This window comes from Erigeron canadensis, chromosome 3, assembly GCF_010389155.1.
Source record: "Erigeron canadensis isolate Cc75 chromosome 3, C_canadensis_v1, whole genome shotgun sequence".
NCBI classification, from domain to species: Eukaryota; Viridiplantae; Streptophyta; class Magnoliopsida; order Asterales; family Asteraceae; genus Erigeron; species Erigeron canadensis.
Window position 1 is genome coordinate 43912424 of NC_057763.1, and position 26634 is coordinate 43939057.

Here is a 26634-nt window from a genome sequence, read left to right on the forward strand (position 1 = left end):
CTTCTTCTATATCTATCTATAGAAAAAAGTTAAATTAGGGACTCTTTATTTTAAGGACTGTTAGGGACTCCTTCTACCTCCTTCTCCGGCCACCACCACCATGATCATCTCCGACCACCACCATGATCCTCCGGCGACGGCGACCATCTCCGGCGAGACTTACACATGTGTAAGTAACTTACACATGTTTTAAGTACAATTTTTTTTAGGTAGATCACCCATCACCGGTCACCCCCTATGACCTATCACCCTCTATGACCTATCACACTATGACCTATCACCCTTAATGACCTATCACCCCCACCAGCTTTGGTTTATGAATATCCTTAAGGGCGAAGCCCGCTTCGAATCATAATTTTTATTCAACTTACACATGTGTAAGTCTCGTCGGAGATGAATATGGCCGGAGATGTCGCCGAAGATGATGAGTGGTGATTAGATTTGATGAAAATGGACGGTGTAGACCGAGTCCCTAACAGTCCTTAAAATAAAGAGTCCCTAATAGATCTATATCTATATCTATACTCCATATTAAAGCAAACTGCATATTTTTTTTCCAACTAATCTACCTTTGAAATACCTATTATACCCTCCTACAAACAACTATTTCTTTCACTCTTTTAAGTAATTTTTCTGTACTACCCTTCCATCTATCTCCCAATGCCTGTTCCTAATCCCTAATCCTCCCTCTCTTGCTCTCGTCGGAAACCTAATATAAAAGTTAGTTTCATCTCGACGGCAATCACCATCAACCTACAAAAAGATTGGTTTCATCTCTCCCCCGCTCTGTTGGTTAAACTACACCACCACCATCACCACCACCACAAATCACCATTCCTTACGAGCTCTCCAATCGGTTAGGTAATACATTTAACCATTACCTTTTCAAAGGTAGCGTCGCATCGCGTGAGTACACGTCTAGTCTTAGAAAAAGTAAAGTAGTTTTTTATGACATCATATCTTTGTTGACCCCAATTCAACTGCTGAAATGTTATTTTAACAAAATAACGCAACTTGTTTGGTCATAAACTCATAATATGCATGTAGTTGCTCAGAGAAATATGTTTAATTGAGTCCAGTTTTATTAGGTATGAATCGTATGTTGCTACTCGTTTTTCTAGACATACAAAATTACAAGGCGACTTATTCTTATAACACATATTTTTGCAAGATGCCTTCTTGAAAACATTCTTTTTTTATCTTAAATTAAGTGTCTGGTTTTCTACATTTTATCTCCCATACTTAACATTTAACGAAACTATGGATTGTTATTTTTTAAATCCTTTCACGCTTGTTTGGTTTAAAGAATTCACTAGAATTTGACGAAATTATAATCTAAATTCCATTTCATATTATGTTTGGTTAGTTGTATGAAATTCAGATTCCATTTCATAAGCTTTTTGGTTCGTAATGAGATGAAATTGTTCCATCATATTGAAGGAATTCAACCTTCCAAAATGAGTGGAAATATTGAAATTTAAATAGTATTCAAAATTTGATAAAACTAAGTCTTTTATAACTATGATTTGATTATGAAATTTATGTTAACAACAACAACTATATATTTTAGAACTAAACTTATTTATTAATATTATTATTAACACAAAATGTTTTTTAGTTAATTATTATTAACACAAATTGTTTTTATTGTTAATGATTTATATATAACAATAACTTATAGTTTCATAAAAACTTATTAACATTTATAAGTTTATTATTATTATAAAAAATATTTTATTTTATAGATAGTATTAGCGAATTTACCCGGGTTTAACCCGGACGTTTTAATTAAAATTATAAAACTAAAAAATGTACATTTAATTTTTTATATTAATATATTATAAAATATGGAGATAATTAGTTGAATAACACAATAATTTTTAAATTAAAGTACCTATTGCATTAACAAAACATAAAAGGATTATAATATATAAAATAATTTTCTTTGTTTGTAATAAAAGATTAAGAACTTTAAATAAGCATTTAGTGAGCTATATTTAATTAAAAATATTGTAAATCATTTATGACATAATAATTGAAATAAAGACATTCTAAGTAAAATTGTAGACTTGTCACATCATATTTTTTCTAAAAATACTTTTAAAGACAATTGTCTTTTATTTATTATAGAGATTTTTAGCTTAAAAGATTTAAGTTTGTTTTAAAAAAAATTATTATTGTATAAAAAACTACAAAAAATTTATATAACTTTTTTTACTTTAATTTTACTATTATTACTTAAAAAAGGTACATTTATCAACTAATATTTTATAAAAAAATTAGTAATACTTTATATAATTTTGTATTAACTATTATTTTATAAAAAACTAATGATATTTACACAATTATGAATTCTATTCTAATTTATTTCATTTAACCAAATACAAACAAATTATAATCCAATTAAAATTTAAATCCATTCAATTTTCAATTATTTACAATTTTAATTCCTGTTATAGGTTTTAATTATTTCAAAATTATTTGGTGAACCAAACAGATCTTTTGTTATGAAAAGATAAGATGTCTATGCTACAAGGATTTAAGGTTACGGGTTAAACCCATATCGAATCCGTCTAAACCTGAATCAAACAAACCCGGCTGATAGAATAACGAGCCAGGTCACAGGTTTGATTTTGTTACATTGCCGAGTGTCATGTTTGCACTGGTCGGGCCGGGTCGGGTTTTGACCCGTTCAAATGAGTAATGACTACTTTAGAAGGACTGAAAGTAACAGTTTGTAATATCTTTAAGGACGACCAATGTAAATTCCTTCTCATTAAATAAAGCCATTAACCCTAAACATTCTGTTTACAAGACATTTAACTCTCTCAGAAAGCAAAATTACGTCACCGCTGCATTCTACTATTCCGATCGCCACCGTCCCATCTTCCCGTCTTTTACCAGTAACCGATCCTATCCCTATTTTCAATTCTTTTCTATTTTTGTCAATTTAGTTCTATAATTTATCGTTTATATTTTTAATTTTTTGTTTAAATTTAAGGTTTATTGATCTCCATCACCTGATCCTGTTGTATATATTATATATATATATATGTATACACAACACATGTTTGTGTAATTGTGTATATCTGAAGTTACCGTTAACGCGCACACACACACACGCACGTATGTATATGTGTATATTAATGTATGTCTTTGTGATTATATACATGTATATATACCTGAACAGGTGGAAACAGTCTATCCACGTATGGGTAGGAGTATGATTATATATATGTATGTGTATATGTTTTGTGATTATATGGAAAATTGACCAGATTTTGTAGGTGTCTGGTACCAATTAATTGTATCCACTCATGATTTGTGTCTGCTCGTTTGGGACTACAGTGTTTTTATGTTTTTTTAATGTTTTGGTTATCTATTTTAATTGAGCTTATCACTTTCAAACTGCGTGTGTGCAGTCTTTTGTAAATTGTAACTCTATTGTAAATGGAAATTGATATTCTCTTAATCATATCTAAGATAGAGTTTTGTTTCTTATTCATTGGTGAATTTTCATTGTTATTCGTTATCTTGCTTTTTAATCGGAGAATTTTTTTGATGAATTTACAGGACCACTAAATGTATATTAGTTCGTTGTGCACACAACTGTGGTTAACGGTGCTTGTGCGCCGTTTTAGGAATTGGAATAGACGTCGAAGCTTTTGGCGAAATTAGATATTTATAATTACTAAAATATTCTGGCATCATGAAGAAATCATCATTGTGCCCAGGATTTCGTTTTCACCCAACTGATGTTGAGTTGGTTATGTACTATTTAAAGAGGAAGCTATTAGGGAAAAAGATGGTACCTGAAGTTATCGCAGAGGTTAATATATATGATTTTAGCCCATGGGATCTTCCAGGTATCAATCTTTTTTGAACGTGAAATTCTGCTTTTTATGTGCTTTATTTGGTAATTTCACTCGTCTTGCATTCGTTGAGAGTATGTATAGGTCACTAGGATCTAAGATGTCACCACTACATGATCAAGTACCACCTGTACCTTGTAACCTATATTATCCCCATTTGGAATTCCTTGACCATAATAGTATGGACGTATAATAGTATGGATGTGCAGTTATGTGTTGATTATTCAGTTGATATCACATCTAGTGTTTGATAAGTAGAGTGCATGTAACAACTACTCTACCATGGTCTATGGCTTTTTCTTGAGTATGTAGAAAAGTGTTCTACTTTAACATTTTCTTCTGATGGTATTTGGTTTGCACATAGGAATGTAGGATTGGTAATGGATATAAGTTTGAAAGCAAATAATGATAATAATGATGGCTTTCTATTGCTATGAAAAATTAGTACATGGGAGAGAGTTGGAAGGTGAAGGGTGTGTGTGTTTGTGTGATAGAAAAATGGTAGAGATAGAGAGAAGTATTAGGTGGAGAGTCAGAGAGAAGAAATTTTCTAAAACTCATCAAATCAGACAGATGGCCTTTCGAAACCTTGTTTTGTGGGTTTATGCAAAGTCTTACAGTACAACACTACACTGTTTTATGACTTTCATCAGTTTTTGTTATACTAAAAGTTTGCAATAAAATGCATCTTAAATACTCTTGTCATCTTATCAGATAAGTCCAGCTTGAGAAATGGAGATCTGGAATGGTTCTTCTTCTGCCCAAAATCTAAAAAATATCCAAATGGTTCTAGAATGAACCGTGCAACTAAAGCTGGTTACTGGAAAGCCAGCGGGAAAGATAGAGAAGTGAAATACAAGGAAAGAACTGTGGCAATGATCAAGACATTGATTTTTCACATGGGTCATCCACCAAAGGGTACAAGAACAGACTGGGTAATGCATGAATACAGGATGGAAGACAAGAATCTGGCTAATGAAGGAGTTGTTCAGGTGCTGTATGGTTTAGTCTTTTGATTTATTATCTCTAACCTACTATGCATAACGTTCATGTTATGAGACCTTTAATATTTATTTCCAGTAGTGTATTTGTGGTTTACAAACAAAGGATATAACATATTTCTAGCATTTCACACCTGATTGGTGTGGGTTGTGTGTTGAATTTGTCAGTGTAGACCTTTTAGTGGCTAGTAAAAAGGATTTTTTTTTAATTTTAAGCTCAAACTTGACATGTTTATTTCAGGAGGCATATGCTCTCTGTAGGCTATTCGAGAAAAGTGGTGCAGGGCCAAAAAATGGTGCACAGTATGGTGCACCATTTGAGGAAGAAGAATGGGTTGATGAAGATGATGAAAGCGGCCTGTCAGGGGCTGCTGCTACAGAAATAGTGAATCCTATAAGAACTAGTTCAGCTTATACCAACATGACCTTTTATGTACCAGGTCCATCTACTGCCACATCTTCTGAAAACATGAGACACATGGATAAATTCACTGTAACATCTTCAGAAGCATTAAGTGTATCTGGTGCTACAAAGACGTCGACTTCGTATGCAAGTGGTTCAGCATCAGCTATGACGGACCCTTCCCTTGCTGAACCCGACCCAGCTGCCATTACAGTTTCCGAAATCGAAAGATATTTGGATAAATCTACTGTAACAACTTCAGCTGTATTCGGTCTATCTGGTGCTTCAGAAGTGCCGGTTCCACTTGCAAGAGATTTAACTGTGATGAACATGACCTCAACCGAACCAGGTCCATTTACGATCACATCTTTAACAAATGAGAGAAATCATTTGCCTGCTAAGAATGATGCCATGCCTACCTCTGAACTCATTGCTTCAATTTTTCATGATAATAATACTCTGGTATGCAATTTTTAAGAATAATATCTATGTTTTTGTTGTTGATCATATATTTCCATTTCTTTTCTTTGTGCATGTAGTTGCTCTCATTCTTGTTGCTTAGAAAAGTTCTGATTATTTCTTCTATGTATATAGGAGGTAGAAAATCGAAATGGGAACAACATCGTTACTGATGCACCCAACCATGATGATTTCGTTTTGGACTCTGCTGCCTTGAGTACATTAGACGACTTGAGCCTAGATGGATTTGACATGTTTTATGATGATGGATCTACTAATTCTATGATGGAAGCATTTTTGCTTGATAATCTCGATGACGATCTCGGAAACTTTTTCTAGTGCAACTGGGTTGAAGTGTTATTTTTCTGTTTAGTATCTATGTTTGTTGACATGACACCTAAGGTTTTTTTTCAATTCTTTTTGCTGGTTGGTTTCATTATCACAGAGCTGCTCCAAAACTGGCTTGGTTTCAAGATGTAGAATCCATGTTGAATCACCATTTATCATATAGACATATTCTATGTTTAGTATATTCTGTTGACCACTAAAAAAAGTGCAAAGAAAGTAAACTTGGTTTTAAATGTTTAGTTAGGACAAGTCTATGGGGCAAAACGTTGTTTTGCAATTTTAGAATATAAATAAATGGTAATAGATGTAGAGGCAGAGCCATGTTGGGTTTAGCCTTTGGATTAGTACACAAACACAGATGAAGCCAGGGTTTAGCCTTGGTGAATCACATATATCATTCGGATTAGTACACAAACGCAGATGTAGAGGCCGAGCCATGATGGGTTTAGCCTTGGTGAATCACATATATCATTCCGATTATTACACAAACTCAGATGTAGAGGCCGAGCCATGACGGGTTTAGCCTTGGTGAATCACATATATCATTTGGATAGGTGCACAAGCGATTTTACTCTTTGCAGAAAGGTTTCTTTGGTCAATTCAGATATATATGATGATATATTTCAAGTTTGTAAAGGAGTAATTTGGTGCTATACACCCACCATGTTTTTGTGCTTCATGTATCAATACTTGTAATGTAAAAAATGCAACAAAGTATGTGCCATGGTCGAAAACAACTTACTAATAACTTTGATAAATTTGATATTCGGTAATAATGATATTCTACTGAATGTATGAAATCTGATCTCAGTTTCACTTGATAGCTAACGGTGATCATAAGAATAGTAACGAATAGAATAGAATGATAGGTAATATTACTTCGAGTTGATGTTTATATTGCTAATTTGCTATGATATCTATGAGCATGTTACCCGCGCGTTGCGGCGGATACCATAGACAGGGCATATCAAGTCGTGACTATCGTGATTGAAGGAGGCGTGACAATTTTTTTTTCCCAGGTATATGATATCTTAATTTGTATTTATTAGGAGAAGGAGATATTTATTGAGAGATGGAGGATGGTTATGAGATAAGAAATGAGGGTAAAAAAGTAAAATTGCATGTCCTAAATATGTAAACTTTTCAACACCCCATATAATTTTTAATAAATAGTATAGAAGTATAGATACTTTATCTATGGGTGAAAAATGAGGCTGTGCGGATTGTTTACCGAGCAAGAAAGTCAATCGTGATAGAATACTAAGGCATATTGATCGTAAACAAATATTATTTAACAAATGGTCATGTAAAATAAAATTACCTTATTGAAATTCGTTGTTTATTACATGGTACAAGTTATTTGTTAGAATATACTTATAACATCGACAAAGATTCATAAAACTGAACAAAACAATTATTATTTTGACAAATGGGACTCATGTATGATACATGGAATTTGTTTGAAGGCAATGTTCCCACTTTATTTTATTTTTTTAAAGAAGAATTTTGCTGAAAACTTCGTGTCGCGATTCGACAACAAGAGGTCTAACATATGTTGTTTTAACCAGGTCCGCGCTAGAGAGCTCCCTCGAAGTAGAAATGCGTATTTCAAATACCCGATGGGGGGAAACCCCCTACTAATCCGCCCGAAGTCACAACGATTAATAGGGGTAAACTCTACCTCCTCAGACTTGAACCTAGGTATATCCAAGTCAAAACTTCATAAAAAGACTTAATTCTTATGTCATCTCCAAAACTTAAACTCACGACCTCATGCAAGTATGGATGGTCACTCAACCATTAAGCTTTGGTCGTTCCCACTTTATTTGACCCACTCTTTATCCCACTATGGAGCATCCTTTCTTTATGAAGACCTCATCACATGTACTTGCAATTAACGCCCTCCTTTCCCGAATTGTAGTTTCATTTTCATCGTTAATGTTTTTTTTTTTCCACTGCTAAAAATAGGTTTAATATCTACCTATCTGGTATGAACAAGTTGAGAAATACTTAAGAAACTTTCTTTCTAGGTAATGATTTAATTATATAGTAACATATAATGCAATCATTATGTATTTAACCATATTTTAATTATTATAATAACAATAACAAATTAAGTAAAATTGTTTATAGAAGAAATTTTTCTAAAAAATTGTGACGTGTGAAGCTGGACCTGTTTCTTATACATTGTAGACTTTGTAGAAGGCATAACGTGAATAATATTTTGGGAAAAATGATCCGTACTGTAGACTTTACCTAAGCTTAGGTACTGCCATGTTAAAAAAAAGTTACAGATTAAACTTTTGAATTTGATAAACATACATAACTCCTCCTGAATTTTACATAAACCCTCCCTGAATTTTACATAATCCCCTGCTTTACCTAAGATAGATACTGCATATTTTACCTAACCTTTCCCCTAATATTTTACCCATTTTTCATATCTCCAAATTATATTGTATTTTTAATCGCTATTTTTGATCATAAAAAAAAACGCTTTGAGGCAACAAATTACAGTTTACATATCAAACTTATAGTGAACCAACAACACACATAGAATGATTATATTTAAAAGTTTTAGCTTAGTGCTCATATAAACATGAATTTTTCGGTAACGGTTTTTACCGATTGTTATGTTTTTAGGTTTTATAAAGACGAGAGTAAGTACCTGCGCGTTGCAGCGGTGAGATGGTGGGGTGATAGCTAGGTTATAGAGTGTGATATGTCATAAAGTGTGATGGGTCATAGGAGTTGATATGTCATAGAGTATGATAATCAAATGTCTTAGCCGTACGGGCTCCGTCCTCGAACTTAAAAATTCGTCGAAAGTATATCGAATGACATCTCTAATGAAAGAACATGAAATTTTAAGAACACCTATATAATTTTTATAATTTATTGTTGTACAGTTTTTGAGATAAAATTTTTTGAATGAATTGGGTGAATAAATGATTTATGGATGAGAGAGAAAAAAAATGATTGGTTGAGATTTGAGGAGAGAGAGAAAGGGTATTATAGTTATTTTAGGTAAATATAAAAATAGATATGAGAGACATTTTAAGGAAATACTTAAAATCAATATTGAAAATTTGAGTTCACTGTTGAAAATTTAGAGACATTTTGCTTTATAATATAAAGTATAGGTATAGATATAGATTTGACATTTAATACTAACACAAAATATTTATTTTTTCATTTTATTCGAAATAAACCTCACGATAATATCAGTCGTCTATCGAACTAGCCCTAAAACTAATTAGCTAGCTGTTATATAAATCGGAAGAATTTAATCATGATTAACAAAGTATTTACACGAGAAAATAGAAATCAAAAGTTGTATGAGAAAAATGGAAAATAAACAAAGGTTACAAGTATAAAATAAGGAAAAGTATAGTGGCGATTTATGAAAATTTTCAACCCTATAAAATACTCTTTTTACTCTCTCTGCATCTCTAGAAAACAATCTGAATCTGCAATACCAGAAAATAAAGGCGTGAAATATTGAACCAAAAATATCGCTCCAATGGTAGATCCAATTTCTATATCATTACCTACACGCAATCTGTATCTATCTATTTTTACGTATTACTCTTATTTCTCAGTTTCATCTAACTTATTTTATATCTAATGTTTTGCAATCTGTTAATTGTGAATTTCTTTGTGATTTGTGCGATCCTGTTAGTTATAGAGTTCTAGGGTTTTATGTGATCCAGATCTGCAGTTTTTTGGTATTATATATACTGCTAATTTGGGTTTTCAGGATTATCAAGTTAATTGTTAGCAAATTTTTTAAATTTAATTATAGTAGCATTGTTAAGAAATTGGTAGTAGTAGTTAAAGATCTACTATTAGATGACATTTTTCGAGATCGGATACGATAACGATGTATAGTTGGAATTGTGGTATGGGAGATAGACTTGTAGAATTAGCTGCACATTGAGTCCGTTTGAACATTGCTTTCCACGTTTTCGTATTTCGGGGTGGACGTGTAGTGTTTCCGGTTATCAATGGTTATGTTAAAGTATTTTGAATTGAAACGTGTAAAGTGTAGGGTTAAAGAACATTAGTTAAGCTGTGGTAACCATTTGTTTGAAGTCTTAATATTGTAGGTGGTTGGAATGGATGGTTTTGAAGGTGAAAGTTGAAAGCTTTATTTATGTTTGACGTTTTTTGTGTGTGTTTAGGAGACTTGCCCGTCTGTGAAGAATATATTACTCTTGGATTCAGAAGGATGTCGTGTTGCTGTGAAATACTATTCAGATGACTGGCCGACTAATAGTGCTAAGGAAGCGTTTGAAAAGTCTGTGTTTACCAAGACTCAGAAGACTAATGCACGCACTGAAGGTATGCTTTAAGTTCTTATTTTAATCCCTTTGTTGATTACTAGTAACTAAAGTCTTTATTGCTTAGTGTGCATATATAGCTTATGTTGTACGACTATGCCTTCATTGATATCTGTATAACTTTAACCAATATTATGTTAACAAATCAAAACTTTGAAACCTTTCTGATATACTTCTCGTATTGGTCATCCGGGTAAAACACTTGGAATATACAAATAGTATGGCTGCTTATATAACAGGCTCCTTATGGTATTCTTTTAAAGACTCTTGATGCACACTGTAATAATGGCAGATTAATGAAAAAAAGCTCATTTGTCGCAAGAAGCAAAGGTTATACTAGAAAACTTTAGATGCTTCGTTTTTTCCCCTCACTTTTTACTTTACCTGGAGGTGGCAGTTCCATGTTGGGTCGACCTACAATACTTTTTGGCCGTTCTATATATAAATGGGGAGTTGCCCTACTCACATGGAAGCCATTAATAGCGCCATAGCGGTAGGTAAATCTTTTTGAGGACTAATTTGGAGATATGTGAACGTCTAAACCCTTGTGAAATTAAAAATGGTGTGAATGGTATATGTTGGTGCAGATGAGAAGACATCTTGTCATCTTGAATGACCCGTGGAAAGTAAATGTGTGTGGTGGCTGTATTAATGTGATATGATTACATAAATAGAGCTGTTGGTGTGGATTTGGTCAAATCTGTGGCTGGTGTTTATGCTCTGATAATATAGAGCAATGTAACAATAGAGTTTGGTGATGATTTGGGATGATTATATGTTGGTTTTGGGCATGATCGTTAATAAAATGCCGATTGACTTAGATTGAGTAATATCATATAAGGTTTTAATTATATCTTTATATGTTGAATAATGTGATTTAGGAGGGTTTATGCCTTGTATATACACTTTCGAAGTCTGTCAACCTACTTGATATGTTACCTCTCGAACTGTATAATCTAGTCCCTAGCCAAGTTAGATATAAAGCATGATCTGAATCAAGTCATCAACCCTTTCATATGTAATCAGCTAGAAACTTGCTATCTCTAGTAGCATCTAATGTTTAGTTTGGGCTAATGTGCAGCTGAGATAGCAATGTTTGAGAACAACATTGTCATCTACAAGTTTGCTCAAGATCTTCACTTCTTTGTTACCGGAGGTGATGAGGAAAACGAGCTCATTATATCCACTGTTCTTCAGGGTTTCTTTGATGCAGTTAGTCTTCTGCTCAGGTAGTTTGCACTTGATGGATGTATTGTGTGTGTCTCCTTATGCAGTTGCTTTGGTCAATTCTAAGCATCAATAATTTTTATATAAATTGCATATTCTAGGGGCAATGTGGACAAGAAAGAGGCCCTTGAGAATTTAGATCTCATTTTATTATGCCTTGATGAGATTGTTGATGGCGGGTAAGTTACATCTTATGTATCATGATTTTGTATTGTATTTATCTTCCCTTTTTTTTTATAACTGAAATATATCAACCTTAATGCTTTGCAGAATTATCCTGGAGACAGATGCGAGTGTCATTGCTGGTAAGGTTGCAAGCCACAGCGTAGATTCTGGAGCTCCTCTATCTGAGCAGGTACGTTAGCTATAGTTTCGTCTCTCGAAAATAATGTATGAAGACAGTTTGGTGAAAGGAAATTTGGATAATTTATTTCGTATTTCATGCTTTAAAATGATTCATCTTTGCAGACTATAAGTCAAGCATTGGCAACTGCACGGGAACATCTTACCAGATCACTCCTCAAGTAATATATCTGAACTTCATCTGAGTAAAAATTAGATGGCTAATGAATACACCAAGATTCTGACTTTGAATTTAATATTTTAATTACAGCGTATGATGATGATATAGTGTGGAGTTACAAGCCCGGTTTCTTGATTTGAAGTTGGATCTTCTGTAGAAAACGAATGCAATTTGGAAATATTTATCACTTTATATGTTTTTTATAGAGCATTATCGTCAAGTTCAGATGGGTATCATTAAAGATGGTCGTTGTTTTGATTAAGATAGTTACCAATTTGCCGAGTCTGAATGTTCTTCTTTAAATCTTGTCTGTTTTCGACAGTGAGAAAAAGATGATGTATTTTGATTTTATGATAGGGTGGAGTTCTTTTGATGTGGATTTTTACACAACATTACTGAGTGGCTAAGATTGGCTTGGTTATTAAAATACAAGTCAGCCAGGTTTGAAACGGTTAATGTTAATCATCATATTAAAACTTAATGATGATCTTATCGAACTTCTAAAGGCAATGGACTGTTGATGAAAAAGAATATGTAATGCACTTATAAGAAAGTCCGTTTTGTACTCTTTTTATTTGGTTAAAATGTGAGAAAATTAGAGTTTGTCCATGTCTACAATTCTAAGTGAGTGGTTACGTGTTACCGAAAACTGGAAGTGTTGTACCACATTTGCTACCTCGATACGATATTCATTAGAGGAGATGCTGTAACTTTCATATCCATATGGTGTAGACATGTTACTTGACCTAATTCTTTGAAGTCCCATGCAATGCATAGTCACATAATTAGCGGTTCGTCCCGGTTCGGGTTCGTGATTCGAGATCGCAATTCGCATGGGTCCCGCGAATCCGGTTCGGTAGGGTAGACTCATTTTGGATTGCTTTGGTACGTTTTAGTTCAATAACCCGAATTTAAAAATACAATAATAGATTTGAATATTGAATATTCCAAAGTCAAAACATTTCAATACTAAAAAAAAAACAAAAAACAATTAGAAGTCTTTAAACTTAAAAGTTTACAAGTAAAACACAAAATAAGAAGAATACATAAAAATTACTCTATCCTTTGTTTTTATTTTCATCCATTTAATATATTTATTTTGAAAATCGCAACATTTAATTACTAGTTAAATCAAAATCACTAAACACAAACACAATTCAACGAATCTAATTCTTCCAAAACACGAATTTTTCCTGTCTAATTTACTGAACCTCACTCATTTGGGGTCGTCAAACCACCCTCTACAAGTTCGGTGTTTTTTGTCTTCGGTTTGCGAATGGGTTCACGAATCGTATCTCGAATTGGATCGCTGAATCAAGAATGGAATTCGTGGGGTGCTCAACGAATCCGGTAACTATGATGCAATGAGTGACCAGGTTTACCAACCAAGGTTATACTTATATTGTGGCTCTGGTTTTTGTACTACAAGCTAGAATTATGGCTAGAATTGAACTTTTTGAATAATATTTATAACTACTTATAAAAAAAAAAATCTTTTTTTATTTTTGAAATTGTTGAAACTTACTATATGTGATATGATAATAATACCTTTTTATTTTATTTATAAATCAACATCTTCTTTATTCACTAATTTTATTTTATTTACTAATATATCTAAAATACTTTTAATGAAATGAATTATATCAAAATTTCATCAACTTTTAAAATAGCTACACTAACTATTACTATATATCAATTGCATTTATAAATCAATAGTCTACACTACTCTTTGTCATCACCGCCACTTGTCACTACCACATTATCGTCAACACCGTCGCATTACACATATTCATAATTTGAAAAATAATAAATAAAAGAACTTTATATAAAAACTAACAAAAACAAAGCAAAGAATAACACTAAAAAAGAGAGGAGAAGAAGTGGGGCGAGTGGGTTTTCGAAAGCTTCTTATATCTCCTTCTTCATTCTTTCTCACCCCCCTCAAGTGTGTGTGTCTACTGTGTGTTCTCAATAACTCCATATAACCAATTCATCTTATTTTTTTATTTAATAAATTAATAAATTATAATCTGCTCGCGGGTTAGATCTGAATAATAAAACCATGAGTAGCAGAGGTGGCGGCGGCGGCGGCGGGGTACAAGGAATTCCGGCGGCTTCAAGAAAGATGGTACAGAGTCTTAAAGAGATTGTAAATGGTGTATCGGATGTTGAGATCTATGCCGCCCTTAAAGATTGTAATATGGACCCTAATGAAGCCGTTAATCGCCTTCTTTCTCAAGGTTTTCTTCTCTTCTATTATATATATATGTATGTATATCTTTATATATGTTTTATATGATTGGGGTTTTCTTGGATAATGTTTATATTTCAAAAAGTTTATATTTGGGATTTAAGAGGTGGGTCACTATTTATGTATATGTATATTTATGTGTATATATGTATTTTGTGATTAGGGTTTTCATAAATTTGGCTCATATGTGAAAAAGTTTATTGCTTTTTTGGATTTAAGAGGTTGGTCATTATAAAGATTAAGAATTTTCTATTTTTTTGATGTGTGTTGATGTAAATTTTTGAATATATGTGTTTCTTGATTTTGGTTTTCGATTAAAAAAAATGTGTGTGCTGGTTATGGAGATTTGAAGCATTATTATATATTTATACGTGGTTCTGTTTTGATCTTAGACTATGTTATCTTTGTATTACAATGATCGATTGTAAGATGGTTTGATTTTAGGGTTTCTTGTTTTATCTTTTGCGTGTGACATGAAAGTTTTTAGATTATTTTTATATGCATAATTTACTATTGGTTTTATCACTTCTATGAAATATGACAATTGTTCAGAAAACAAAACATCGAGGGACTAAGCGTATCTAAGGGGCCTCACTAATCAAGTGGTTGTATGAGTTTTTTATCTCAAGAAAATAACTAGTTCTTGGTTTAGGTCTTGAATTGATTACTTTAAATTTTTTATTGTGATTAATATTCAAAACTTCAATGGCTGCAGATATAAATCGTCATTCACAATGTGTATTTTCTCACCCCTGTTCCATGTTTGTTATCTTTTTATTAATATGGCTGTTGATTATTTATAGGTATAATGATGTTATGATTACAAATTAGTGATTCACATGCTACTTCTTTTAAAGTCTATGTTTCCTTTTGCTAACAAGTGGAAAACAATCGTGCTTGGATAACTTGATTTATAATGATCTTGCTCTAGTTACACGTAAGTGATTCACGTGAAACTTCATCTAATTCTTTTTGTTTCTTTTTCAACTAAGTTGACAAATATGATTGTTGTACGTTTCGATTGTACAATGATTAGATTTTGATTACATGTAAGTGATCACGTGAAAGTTTATAAAGGTGTCTTTTGTTTTCTTTCTAAGGGAAAACGATGAACGCTATGTATTTTGAGTTACAATTATCTTATAATTGTTTTTTGTTTCCTTATTAAATCATCGGTAAACAATTACCAGAAGCCTAGACTATGATGTATCATATGGACTTGTAGGACCCATCAGAATATATATTGCAGAATATTCTCTTTATTTTTCTGCTTGTTTGTAATTTTTATGCCGTGATATTTCTTATAACATTCCGTTTTGGATTTGTTTATTCTGTCTGAACTTAGGGAGAAAAGGTACTACTTGAATCTTAGTATTTTGTAGCAGTATCTCCTATAAGCAGCAACTAAGTCAAAAACTCAAAACCTATTTGAAGTCTCTATATACATGCTATATATGATGTTTTTTTTTTATTATTCTTAATATTAATATGAATTTTTCATTTTTTATTTTCTAGATCCTTTTCATGAGGTGAAGAGCAAGCGAGAAAAGAAAAAGGAGGTGCGTTGAGTTGGGCGAGGCATGGAGCCTATGTGGTTCCATATTTTTTTAATAACTGTGTGTCTTTTTATCAACTTTACTTTCGCACACGCTCAAGTGACAATTACAGTCACTACTTCTGGCTGTCGGTAACTTATACATGTTTAGTTTCTGGTTTGAGAACTTTAAGTTTTCTTTCGTTTTTGTTCAGTCAAAGGATACTACAGAATCAAGGTCACGTGCTGCTGGTAGCACTTCAAATCGTGGAACCAGAAGTGGAACAGAGCGCTATACTGGACGTGGTGGTTCATCACAATTTAGCTCTTCTGGTAATGTCAATACTTTATATTTTCTGGGTTTTTTGGAACCTTGAATCTATTAATTTTTTAATACATTTTTTAGAATCTGGTTTACATGGAAAGTCTAAGAGGGAAAACGGGATAAGTTCATACACAAGTTCTTACACAAGCTCATCTGCACCAGCTTATGGAGTTGCAACCACTAATACAAATCGAAGTCCTCCAACTTTCAGGTAGCAATATCACAGTTTTTATCATATACATTATGTGATATCCTATTTTTACCAATGGTTTGGTGATTTATGGTGTCTTGATCTATAGTGGATCCGTTGGCTATGAAAATAAGGCATCAGCTTTTAGTGTAGCTGATGGTACTGCAGTGGTTTCACAGCAGCCACCTTCTGGATATCAATCTGCTTGGTTGGGTGTCCCTGGTCAAAAGTCAATGGCTGACATTGTGAAAATGGGCAGACCACAAAACAAGGCTCCGGCTCCTCAGCCTGTATCAACACATTATGATGACTATACTTATAAAGCTCCAGAGGCGCATCAAGAGCATGACGCTGGTGCAGAGCGTTATGTTTCTCCTAATGACGATTGGCCTGTTATGGAGCAGCCACAAACCGTTGATGTGCAATCTATATTGGAGCCTCATGTAGAATCTGAGAATGTAGGTCAATCAAACCTACCTTTTGAACGGAACAATCAATACAATGGTTCTCAGACAGATGAGGCCCAAGAAGAAAATGATTTTGAAGATCACACTGCAAATCATGTTTCCAGTAGACAAATGCATGAAGATACATCTGGGAGTGCAACTCTCTACAATAATGATGTGTATAATAACATGGGTTCTTTCCATTCGGATGATCACGCTTTTGGGCACAATGAAGGTATGTTGTTGCTAGTGATCTTTTTTGCTTATAAAAAGCCAAGCTTGGCATAAGAAACACAATCAATTAGAATACTTTTCGTCATCAATCTAGTTCTTTGGGGAGAACCTGTCTCTCTATCATTCTATACTACTAAAGTGGTAACGTGGCTTTGACTACTGGTGTATGATTTTGAGTTAGATCCTCTAATTATAAAATGTATACAAACATCCCTATCATTCTTTAAGTTTATTTATTTATATTTAATTACTTAGGCTTTAACATTATTAAAATTATATATTATTTTGATGTATCTAATATCTATGTTATATTAATTTGTTATACATCTCTCTCTCTCTCTATATATATATGTGTGTGTGTGTGTGTGTGTGTGTTTATCAGTTACATTTAGTCATATAAACTAATAAGTTTGTCATGATATTATGACATACTGATTGTTCCTAACGAGATTCGAATGTGAGACCTCTTGTAACGAGGTCCAAGATGTTAGCCGATGGGCCTCTCTGGAGTTTAAGGTCGTCCGATGTAGCTTTCCTGTCAAAACGTTAACAAATGTTGACATTTTGTATTTTACGTTTTGGATGTGGTGTTTGAAAACTTGGAAGAGAACCTTAATTAATTTTTTCTTTGAAAAAGAGTGTGTTACCTTAGTAAAAAGAAACCGAAGTTCGTTCCCTGGAGTCATTTTATCTTCTTGCGTTCTTAGTGGGAAGCCAATATCTGATGTTTTTTCATCATCTTTTGCTTGCTCAGTTGAAGAAGGCGATGCGGCAACATCTTCAATAAGTGCAAATATGCAGCACCTTAGTATAAAAGAAGAGAGACACTTAGATGAACCCGAAGAGGATGTTCCTTCTGTAGTAATTCCAAATCATCTACAAGTCCAGACTGCTGATTGCTCGCACTTGAGTTTCGGGAGTTTTGGTGCTACCATGAATCCCAGTTTTGCTGGATCTTTTGTGTCTAGGGAAGTTAGAAGCCAAATTGAAGACGCTGCTGAGGCAGATACTTCATCTGTTCGTCCTTCTGAAACTAGGTAGAACCTTATATTACCTTTGCTTCACATCACCCTTTCTTTCTGGATATTATTTGTTCTTATCTGAATTCCATTTGCAGAAATTCAGAGTATTATGGTGATGAGTCTGTAATAACCCCAGAGACCAATTCTGTTAACCGGAAGGGGCCAAGTTCTGGAACTTATGATCTACCTTCTGCTTCACAAGCAGAGGTACTGAAGCAAGAAAATCCTGAGGTGACACTTGTGAATCAGTATGGTTTTTCTTCTTCTGCATCTGGACCTGGTTATACATTTGACACTACTCAGCTGCTCAATCCATCTTTCCCTCAGTCTCAGACACCTACACAGATGCCAAATGCAACTCCTTTCTCAAATGTTATGGTAAATGTTTGATAGTTGCGACACACATCGCCTAGAATGTCAATTGCTTTTACTTGACTTAGCTATTCTTTTTCAATGCACTGGCTTCTGACTGAAAATACAAGTATTATTTTATTTTAAACTGTGGTTAGTGTAAAGTCTTTCTCTTAGCTCAGTTGGTTGACTTTTTGGGCACCTTTTTTTCCTTGATTTTTCCCAGCAAGCTGCATATACAAATTCATTACCAAGCACTTTGTTAGCTGCAAATGGTCATCCTGTCAGAGAATCTGATCTTTCATACTCCCCTTTTCCTATTAGTCAATCAATGGCGACGAAGTATGGTAACTCAGTATCTTCTATCAGCAGTTCAACTATTGCAATGGCAGAGGTATTGTCTTGCATTTGACATGCTTCCTTTCATTGTGTGAATTTTGATTATTTAACGTTTGGTGGTTTTAGTTGTAGATTCAAAGATTAATAAGTTGTCATGAGCTTTTAACTGTTGTATATGTGTCTAGCGAGTCACCTATCTACAAAGTGTTAAGTTATAGTTTATCCAGCTTTATTTTATTGTTCCAAGTTCCAACCTAAAGCAAGATCGTCCATATTGTCTATCCAGGCTCTGAAGAGTGGTGTTTTCTCATCTTCTCAATCCACACAGCAGACTCCATCTGGGAACAATCTGCCTTCAGGACCTGCTCTTCCACAGCACCTTGTTCATCCCTACTCCCAACCGACTCTTCCTTTGGGACCTTTCACAAACATGATTGGCTATCAATTTATGCCTCAGAGTTATACATACATGCCATCTGGTTTTCAACAAGCATTTGCTGGGAATAGCACATATCATCAACAACTGGCAGCTGTTCTTCCCCAATACAAAAATAGCGTCTCTGTCAGCAGTTTGTCTCAATCCGCATCTGTACCTTCAGGTTATGGTTCATTTGGGAATTCGACAGCAATTCCTGGAAGCTATCAAGTTAATCAACCTGCGGGTCCTGCCGGGTCTGCTCTAAGTTATGATGATGTATTAAATGCTCAGTACAAAGAGAACAGTCAATTACTTTCTCTACCGCCACAGGTATGCCTTTTATGTTTCTTTAATTACATCTGAAACTAATACGATATATTGAAGGTGATGAATTTGACCCGTTACCAATAAGTGAACTGGTTTGGGTTATGTTTGTCTCTAATGTGCGTAAAAGTGAAAGAAAAAATTAGCTTGATGAGTAAAGCTCAAATGTATCAAACATGTCGGAAGTCGTAAATTGTATTTTGAAGGCATAAAACTTCAAAAACAAAAGTTTATTTCTTGATAAAATAGATATTACTGAAAAAAAATTTTATATCTTATTTGACATTGAAATTATTATTATGTTTGTATCGTAGAGAAAAATTGGAATTTAGGTCAATAAATACCTAAAAAGTACTCATTAACCCATTTGTCAGTTTTGCCAATATTAATGTACATGTCGAGTTTTAGAAACAACCCTGCTCGCTTGTACTATATGTAACGTGCTTTATATGTGTCACAATCTGTATGCATTTTATTGCATGCCTTGCAGCGCCAAATCTTTTAATGTGTGATGGGGTGAACCTCTGATTGCACCATTGCAGTTATGCACAGAGCACCAAACCAAAAGTGAGACATTTAGTGTGGTGCACACCGTAGCTTAGATGATAGTATAGTATTAAGTTAAATTTTTATTTGGGCTTGGTGGTCCCTTTAGCATTTATGTTTTATGATTCAACCTATATAGATAAAGGCTGTCGTTTATATTTTTCAAATTGAAATTGTGATACTTTCTCATTTGTTTAATTAAAATATATAATAGGACGTCTATGAAGTAGTTAATTTTAAATATCATTATTCAGGCGAAATTGTTTAAGATTTTGTCCGAATTTGTCAAATCCTGATTCCCATCATGTAATGTTCTTACTGTCGATAAATTCTGATTTGTGTTTCTGCAATGCCTTGCAGAATGAAAACTCGGCTATGTGGCTCCAGGGAGCTGGTTCCAGAACAATGTCGGCTTTGCCTGCCAGCACGTATTATAGTTTTCAGGGTCAAAATCAGCAGCCTAGTGGGTTCAGGCAAGGTCAACAGCCACAGCAGCAGCAACAACAGCCTTCACAAAATTACGGTGGTGCAGCTCTTAACTATCCAAATTACTACCATTCCCAGACTGGGATCTCACAGGAGCATCAACTGCAACAGAATTCTAGGGATGGGTCCCAAGGCCAACCAAAGCCACAGCAGCAGTCACAACAGCTATGGCAAAACAGCTACTAATCGCTTCATTCCTGACTCGGGTTTTTCAGGGTCTTGTAATGAGTTTGAAAGTGGCCTTAAACTCAAGTTTGAAATAATAGAATTATACAAGGAGTACTTGGCTTTAGATGCTGCTGCCCTATGCCTTGTGAGAGGCTGTATTCTACTACCAGTGTTTCATGGTCTTGGTTCAGTTAGTTTGATGTAGGAACATGCGTGCGTGCTAATTTTTCGTTAGTCTGACTCTTTTTTCCCCTTTTACTTTTTTTTGTTTACAGCCTTTATTTCTTTTGTTGATGGGGTGTTAGTTCCTCTTTCATCTTCAGGTAATTTATAGTTTTTGATGGTGATCCGAGTGTCTAGTCTGTTCTTTAATACTATTCTGGTTTTATATTAAAGATATGACAAGTCTTGTCTTCGTCTTGCTCATTTCTCGTCTTGTAGGTGATTTTTAGATGTGTCCTAAGAAACAGAAGATTTATTTAGGGCATCATTTTTTAGATCTAATAAAGTCTTAGAACCTGTAGACCATGTCTCCATTCAAAGATAGTCGTATTAATAGCTTAAAGAAGAGTTGAACATGAATGAACCTCTGTTTGGTTGTGTGTATTGTTACTATACTTTGAAATTGCAATTGGTTTGTTGTTGTGGGTTGACATGCATGTGCATGTTGGTTAGCATAAATCAATTGACTGGAAAACCAGTACTTCAGAGTTCGTATGTAACAAAGTTGTAAATTTATCAAGGAAAACAAAGCTCCTGTAAGAAATCTTAACTAGCATATGTTGAGTGCTTTCTCGTATAACACATTTTCACGTAACTATAAATTTTGATGATGTCTAGGAGTTATGAAGAATTGTAGTATCTTTAACACATCAAATTTATATGAGCAATAAAAATTGGGACAAAAAAAATTAATACTCACCAAATTTATGTTGTTGTGTTTGGCCTTATAAATTGTTGGCTTATTTATGACTTTTAAATTAATGGGAGAATTTCATATATACCCAATATTAACACTTTAATTACATATTTACCCAATTAAAATTGAAAATTTCATATTTACCCAATCTTAATTTAGATTCTATCATATTTACCCGTTCCCTTGTAAAATGAGTTATAACTAAATTTACATCAACAAGTTCCTTTTCTATCATATTGGAACTAACGACATAGTCCATTACAATCAAAATACATTATGGAATTATAGATAAAACCATGTGGTTACTGGTATGATGTAGTCTAGCAGAATAACTGACAAATTGTGCCACCAACTTGAGACTTAAAAGTAGAAGACATGCATAGCAAAATAAGTAAATAACATAGCTCCCGATTTGTAATAGCAAGTTAAATAAACAAAAATAGGAGAGGCGTCTGTATCCGAACATCCAATTCGAAATTTCATATATACCCAAATAAGTTTTTTATTGTTCATCATTCACACTGTTTTCACTTTCTTGTTAGATGCACCAATCTACTATACTAGTCATGACTCCTTAAGACCGAAGTGTGAAAAAATGGTTGAATCACTTATATGCCATCCTAAAGATTAGTAAATTCACTGTTAGAAAATATTTTCAAATTCTTCTGAGATGAAGATATATATAAAAGCAAAATTGCTAGTGGGTACGTATCTGCACGTTAACGAAACCTTAGTGTAAAGAAGGGACCACGTGGGTTGGGGCAATCTCTACCAGCAATGTTATTCAGCATGATACAATGGTGCTTATACATAACAAAACGAACCGTGCTTATTTATTTTTATGGAATAATAGAGAATTTGGTGATGTAAATTTAATTGTTAATCATTTTATAAGAGAATGGGTAAATATGATAGAATCTAAATTAAGATTGGGTATATATGAAATTTTCAATTTTAATTGGGTAAATATGTAATTAAGGTGTTAATATTAATTTATCATGATAAGCTAGTCGTCAAAATAAGCTAAACTAAGAGGATCTATAATATGTGTAATATTAACCATAATGATTTTTAATGTTTGATGGCATGAAGATGCAATATTATGGAAATGATACTAAATGCATTTCAATATTATGATAGTTTTCTTGAAACTCATTTCTAAGTCTTTGAGAGGTAATGAAAATGAGTTTATACCAAGGATCTACAAGAATCATCAGATATATCTTGACCTTTCTAGTTTTGGTTATTGAAACCATTCCCGAACTATTTGTACTAATTCTTATTACCAAAATTAGCCTTGCAATCCCTTTTCAAGTGTCCAGGTTCACCACAAAAAACAAGTCAATTTAGACTTCTTATTAGGATCAACTTTGTTAACTACTTGATGTTTACGTTTCCCCTTCTGGTCATCGTTTCCGGTGGACTTTTTATGTTCCATCATATTGACTGAAGACGTACCAACAACATCATTGCCTTTTGAATGTCATTATCTTGCGCCACGAGGGATCCCTCAATATGCCAATGACTAACCTACTGATCTGGATCCTTGTTGAGTTTCAAAGAATGTTTAAATTCTTTCCATGAGGGATGGAGTTTGTTAACGACACTAAAGACTTATATAACCTCACCCATGTGCATTTTATATTGTGTGAAATGACCGAGTATGCGAATAATCAATGTATTGTTCCATGACCGATCTAGAATCAACCACCTTGTAATTGTTAAAATTACCCACTAGGTATTTTCCACTAGAAGCATCTTCAGACATGTACTTGGTCTTCAAAGAGTCTCATAGTTCTTTAGCAAATTAATGGTCTTTCTCTTGAAGGATACCTTTTTTGGGGTTCTCAAGTTTGATAGTATCTTTACCAGAGCAAGGAAGTTACTTGGAGATTTGAATTAACGACGAGAGAAAGTTTTTGATCATTTTAATTGAATGATGATCCCATATATAAAAACTGCAATATACAAATTGGCAGAGCCCCATGAGTTATTCTAGCAAGCACAAAGTTTTATACTATTCATCGTACATTATCACAAAGTTGATGTGAAATCATCTATAAAGCTCATAGGAGGAATCTCTGGTTGTACCAGCCTTATTTTGTCCAAGTCTGCTACCACCTCATTCATACTTGGTCTTTTCTTTGCATTCCTTTTTATACATCTCTTAGCAAGCTTAGTTACAATAACCAAGTCATCAATACAAGCTTCTTGCATAATTTGCTTGTCCAAAATTTCAATTACACGATTATGTTTCATCACATTTTGGAATCGTGGAATCAGACCTTCATCTGAATCTACCGAAGAAATGGCTTTTCTTCTGGTAAGGAGTTCGGTAAGGACCACACCAAAGGCATACACATCACTCTTTGCAGTAAATTGTCCTGACTCGAAATACTCTGGATCCAAGTATCCAAATGTGCCATCAACTTGTGTAGTTAGATGTGTTCTGCTAAGAGGTATTGACCTGGAAAGTCCAAAGTCAGATAATACCGCTCTGTAGTTCTCATCTAGTAAGATGTTGGCGGGCTTGATATCCCTATGAAATATCGCATTGGATGCGTAAGAATGCAAATAGGCTAGTGCTTCTGCAACTTCCTTTACAATTCGTATCCGATCTTTCCATGAAAATTTGGAGACTTCCGCTCCATCAAAGAGGTGTTCTGAAAGTGTACCATTGGATAAATACTCGTATACTAGTAATGGGACTTCATATTCCAAGCAACAACCTAATAGCTTCACTACATTCCTATGGTTTATCTGTGCAAGGATGAGAAGTTCATTAACAAACTGCTCTACTTGATCTTTGTCTACTGCATTTGACTTTTTTATTGCTACAACAGTTCTATCCGGCAGCAACCCTTTGTACACTGTACCCTGTCCTCCCTTTCCAAGGATCCCCTTTCGGCTAAAACCTTCAGTTGCCTTCTCCATCTCTTTTTCAGTATAAATGTTGATTTTCATCACAGATGATCTATTTGCCGAAATTTGTTGCTTCAGCAGGTGTCCACCATTCTTTATGAAGAATTTCTGTTTTATCACATTTTTCTTTCTTCTTGCAAGCTTCATATGGGTCCAATATCCAATAGCAGTAACAGCTAAAAGTCCAATACCAATTGCTATACTTTCTGCGGGTGCAACTGAAATTAGTTTCCCACAAATGGATATACATATAGGTTTTTTTTTTTTTTTTTTTTTTTTTTTGCGTATAGGTTTTTGTGGCTATACATGATCACATACTAGAAGTTGGGTTGAGTTGCAAACATCTTTAGAATTATTTAAGTCATTTTATCAAGATATAAAACAATATTGTTAACGTAATACGAGTAATACATTTTTTTAGAATGAAAATGACTTAGGCAATTAGGAGGTTGTCTGCATTTAATATGTCTGTTGATCGATTCTGAACCTGTTTGACCCATTCCCCTTTTCACTGAAAGGTTTAATTGACCTCATATAAGATGAAATAAAACCTAAAAAGACCGATTAATAAGTAAATGCTTAGACATTGCCACCTCCGTCACATATAGGGAAGAGGTCAGTTTTACCATACAATGTGTTACCTTGGTATGGCAAAACACACTCGTAACTCCCAGGCGTATTGACGCAACGCTCAAATCTTCTACAAGAATGGTGGTTCTGACACTCATTAGTATCTGTTGTTAGGGTCCAAAAAACATACGTCAAGTTAGATTTATATGTGATGCTATCACTTAGGAAATGATACAAATGAACCTTTTATAGACAGATTTCTATTACACAAACACATTCAAGTGAGCATGACAAGATAGCACTATATGTACCTTTGCATCCATCAGGAAGATAAGGGTTCCCTTTGTAGCCTTCCAAGCATCGGCAGTTATATCCATGGCCTTTGGTGGTGTCAACACAATAACTATTTTGGCCACATAAACTGCCTTCTCTTTTATAAGCTTGCTGGCATGTACCAAAATCGATAACCCAATTCAAGACCACAGGAAAGTTGTGTATATCTTCCCATCTATTAAATAACGGTCGATGATAGTCCTTTTCAATAACGAATGCGCCGATGCAAGTTGAAGAGCTTTTTATGTTGCCAACTAGGAAAGTATAGGCAGCTGTTTCTGTTGGGAGATATTTTTCGCAACAACCATTGATTCCCATACAAGTGCCAAATCCATCAAGAGATTGCATTAGACAAAGTGAGGAGCACCCAACTACATTGTCACTCGTGGTACCTGCCACATGAAACGTAGCAGCTATGTCACATCCTACTGCCACGTAGATATTTCGATGATGAGAATATGTGAAATGTGGCTGAAGTCTAACTGTTCTTCTTATGGACGTGAATGAATGATAACTGCATACGAGGTTAGGCCTATCAAGTACGCGCACCGTCTCCATGGATATATCTAATATGGGCATTTCTAAGTTATACAAAAATTGAAGAGAAGAAAGACTTTGTGATGATGATGATCCCTTGCAGAAAACTTCAAATGATTTGTTCAAGTAACAACCCGGCCCAATGCCAAATGGATATGTTATAGTTAAGTTGCCACATCTCTCCTGGCAACCTGGCTTTGCTAATGAAGCCTGTATCGGAAGTATTGTGGTGATGTAAACCATCACAAGGATGAGTATGAATACTTTCATTATTATTCAACATTGGGTATGATAAATTACAGATTGGTACATTTAATTAAAAGAATCTTGTCAGCCGGCTACATTTTTGTCTCACATGTTATCTCTGATATGTTCTAGGCTACCGTGCTTGATTACTACATAATGATCCTTTTTTTTCTTGAACGGCACAACATACTGATCCTTGGGAATGTATCTAAGTATTGTAATCATCGGAAGAACTTGGTTTTACCACCAAATGCATATGTCGTCCTTCAGCTCTTGGACTCTGAATATAAATTCTTA

At 34.0% G+C, this 26634-nt stretch overlaps 4 protein-coding genes across 4 annotated transcripts; 3 read left to right on the plus strand and 1 right to left on the minus strand.

Annotated features, from left to right (window-relative positions):
* The first annotated feature begins 2817 nt into the window (after positions 1-2817).
* Positions 2818-6265, plus strand: LOC122592890 (NAC domain-containing protein 82-like). Its single transcript, XM_043765215.1, has 5 exons — positions 2818-2903; positions 3574-3866; positions 4587-4864; positions 5115-5738; positions 5871-6265. Exons 2-5 carry the CDS (start codon positions 3710-3712, stop codon positions 6072-6074), a joined length of 1263 nt encoding a protein of 420 aa, XP_043621150.1. The 5' UTR covers positions 2818-2903; positions 3574-3709; the 3' UTR covers positions 6075-6265.
* Positions 6266-9516: 3251 nt separating this feature from the next.
* LOC122592842 (coatomer subunit zeta-1-like) lies at positions 9517-12549 on the plus strand. The gene is made up of 7 exons (XM_043765160.1): positions 9517-9609; positions 10268-10427; positions 11508-11655; positions 11755-11832; positions 11924-12008; positions 12122-12177; positions 12267-12549. Exons 1-7 carry the CDS (start codon positions 9607-9609, stop codon positions 12271-12273), a joined length of 537 nt encoding a protein of 178 aa, XP_043621095.1. The 5' UTR covers positions 9517-9606; the 3' UTR covers positions 12274-12549.
* A 1492-nt stretch (positions 12550-14041) lies between these two features.
* Positions 14042-21236, plus strand: LOC122592390. The gene is made up of 10 exons (XM_043764603.1): positions 14042-14416; positions 15943-15986; positions 16177-16294; positions 16368-16497; positions 16586-17157; positions 17911-18193; positions 18274-18556; positions 18756-18923; positions 19155-19616; positions 20517-21236. The coding sequence occupies exons 1-10, from the start codon at positions 14239-14241 to the stop codon at positions 20826-20828; spliced, it is 2550 nt and encodes an 849-aa protein (XP_043620538.1). The 5' UTR covers positions 14042-14238; the 3' UTR covers positions 20829-21236.
* A 2527-nt stretch (positions 21237-23763) lies between these two features.
* Positions 23764-26361, minus strand: LOC122592200 (wall-associated receptor kinase 2-like). Its single transcript, XM_043764398.1, has 3 exons — positions 25533-26361; positions 25293-25385; positions 23764-24869 (listed from the first exon to the last, which is right to left on the minus strand). Exons 1-3 carry the CDS (start codon positions 26359-26361, stop codon positions 23764-23766), a joined length of 2028 nt encoding a protein of 675 aa, XP_043620333.1.
* Positions 26362-26634: the final 273 nt, after the last annotated feature.

Excerpts from the sequence above, each read along its gene's own strand:
- LOC122592842 (XM_043765160.1), top strand. Across the intron at positions 10,428-11,507 it reads GACTAATGCACGCACTGAAG|CTGAGATAGCAATGTTTGAG; the intron begins GTATGCTTTAAG and ends GCTAATGTGCAG. Across the intron at positions 11,656-11,754 it reads GCAGTTAGTCTTCTGCTCAG|GGGCAATGTGGACAAGAAAG; the intron begins GTAGTTTGCACT and ends TGCATATTCTAG.
- LOC122592390 (XM_043764603.1), top strand. The coding sequence starts at position 14,239 with ATGAGTAGCAGAGGTGGCGGCGGCGGCGGCGGGGTACAAGGAATTCCG. Across the intron at positions 17,158-17,910 it reads CGCTTTTGGGCACAATGAAG|TTGAAGAAGGCGATGCGGCA; the intron begins GTATGTTGTTGC and ends TTGCTTGCTCAG. Across the intron at positions 18,194-18,273 it reads GTTCGTCCTTCTGAAACTAG|AAATTCAGAGTATTATGGTG; the intron begins GTAGAACCTTAT and ends TTCCATTTGCAG.
- LOC122592200 (XM_043764398.1), bottom strand. The coding sequence starts at position 26,361 with ATGAAAGTATTCATACTCATCCTTGTGATGGTTTACATCACCACAATA. Across the intron at positions 25,386-25,532 it reads TCTTCCTGATGGATGCAAAG|ATACTAATGAGTGTCAGAAC; the intron begins GTACATATAGTG and ends CCCTAACAACAG. Across the intron at positions 24,870-25,292 it reads GTGTGTTTTGCCATACCAAG|TTGCACCCGCAGAAAGTATA; the intron begins GTAACACATTGT and ends AACTAATTTCAG.
- LOC122592890 (XM_043765215.1), top strand. The coding sequence starts at position 3,710 with ATGAAGAAATCATCATTGTGCCCAGGATTTCGTTTTCACCCAACTGAT. Across the intron at positions 4,865-5,114 it reads CTAATGAAGGAGTTGTTCAG|GAGGCATATGCTCTCTGTAG; the intron begins GTGCTGTATGGT and ends TGTTTATTTCAG. Across the intron at positions 5,739-5,870 it reads TTCATGATAATAATACTCTG|GAGGTAGAAAATCGAAATGG; the intron begins GTATGCAATTTT and ends CTATGTATATAG.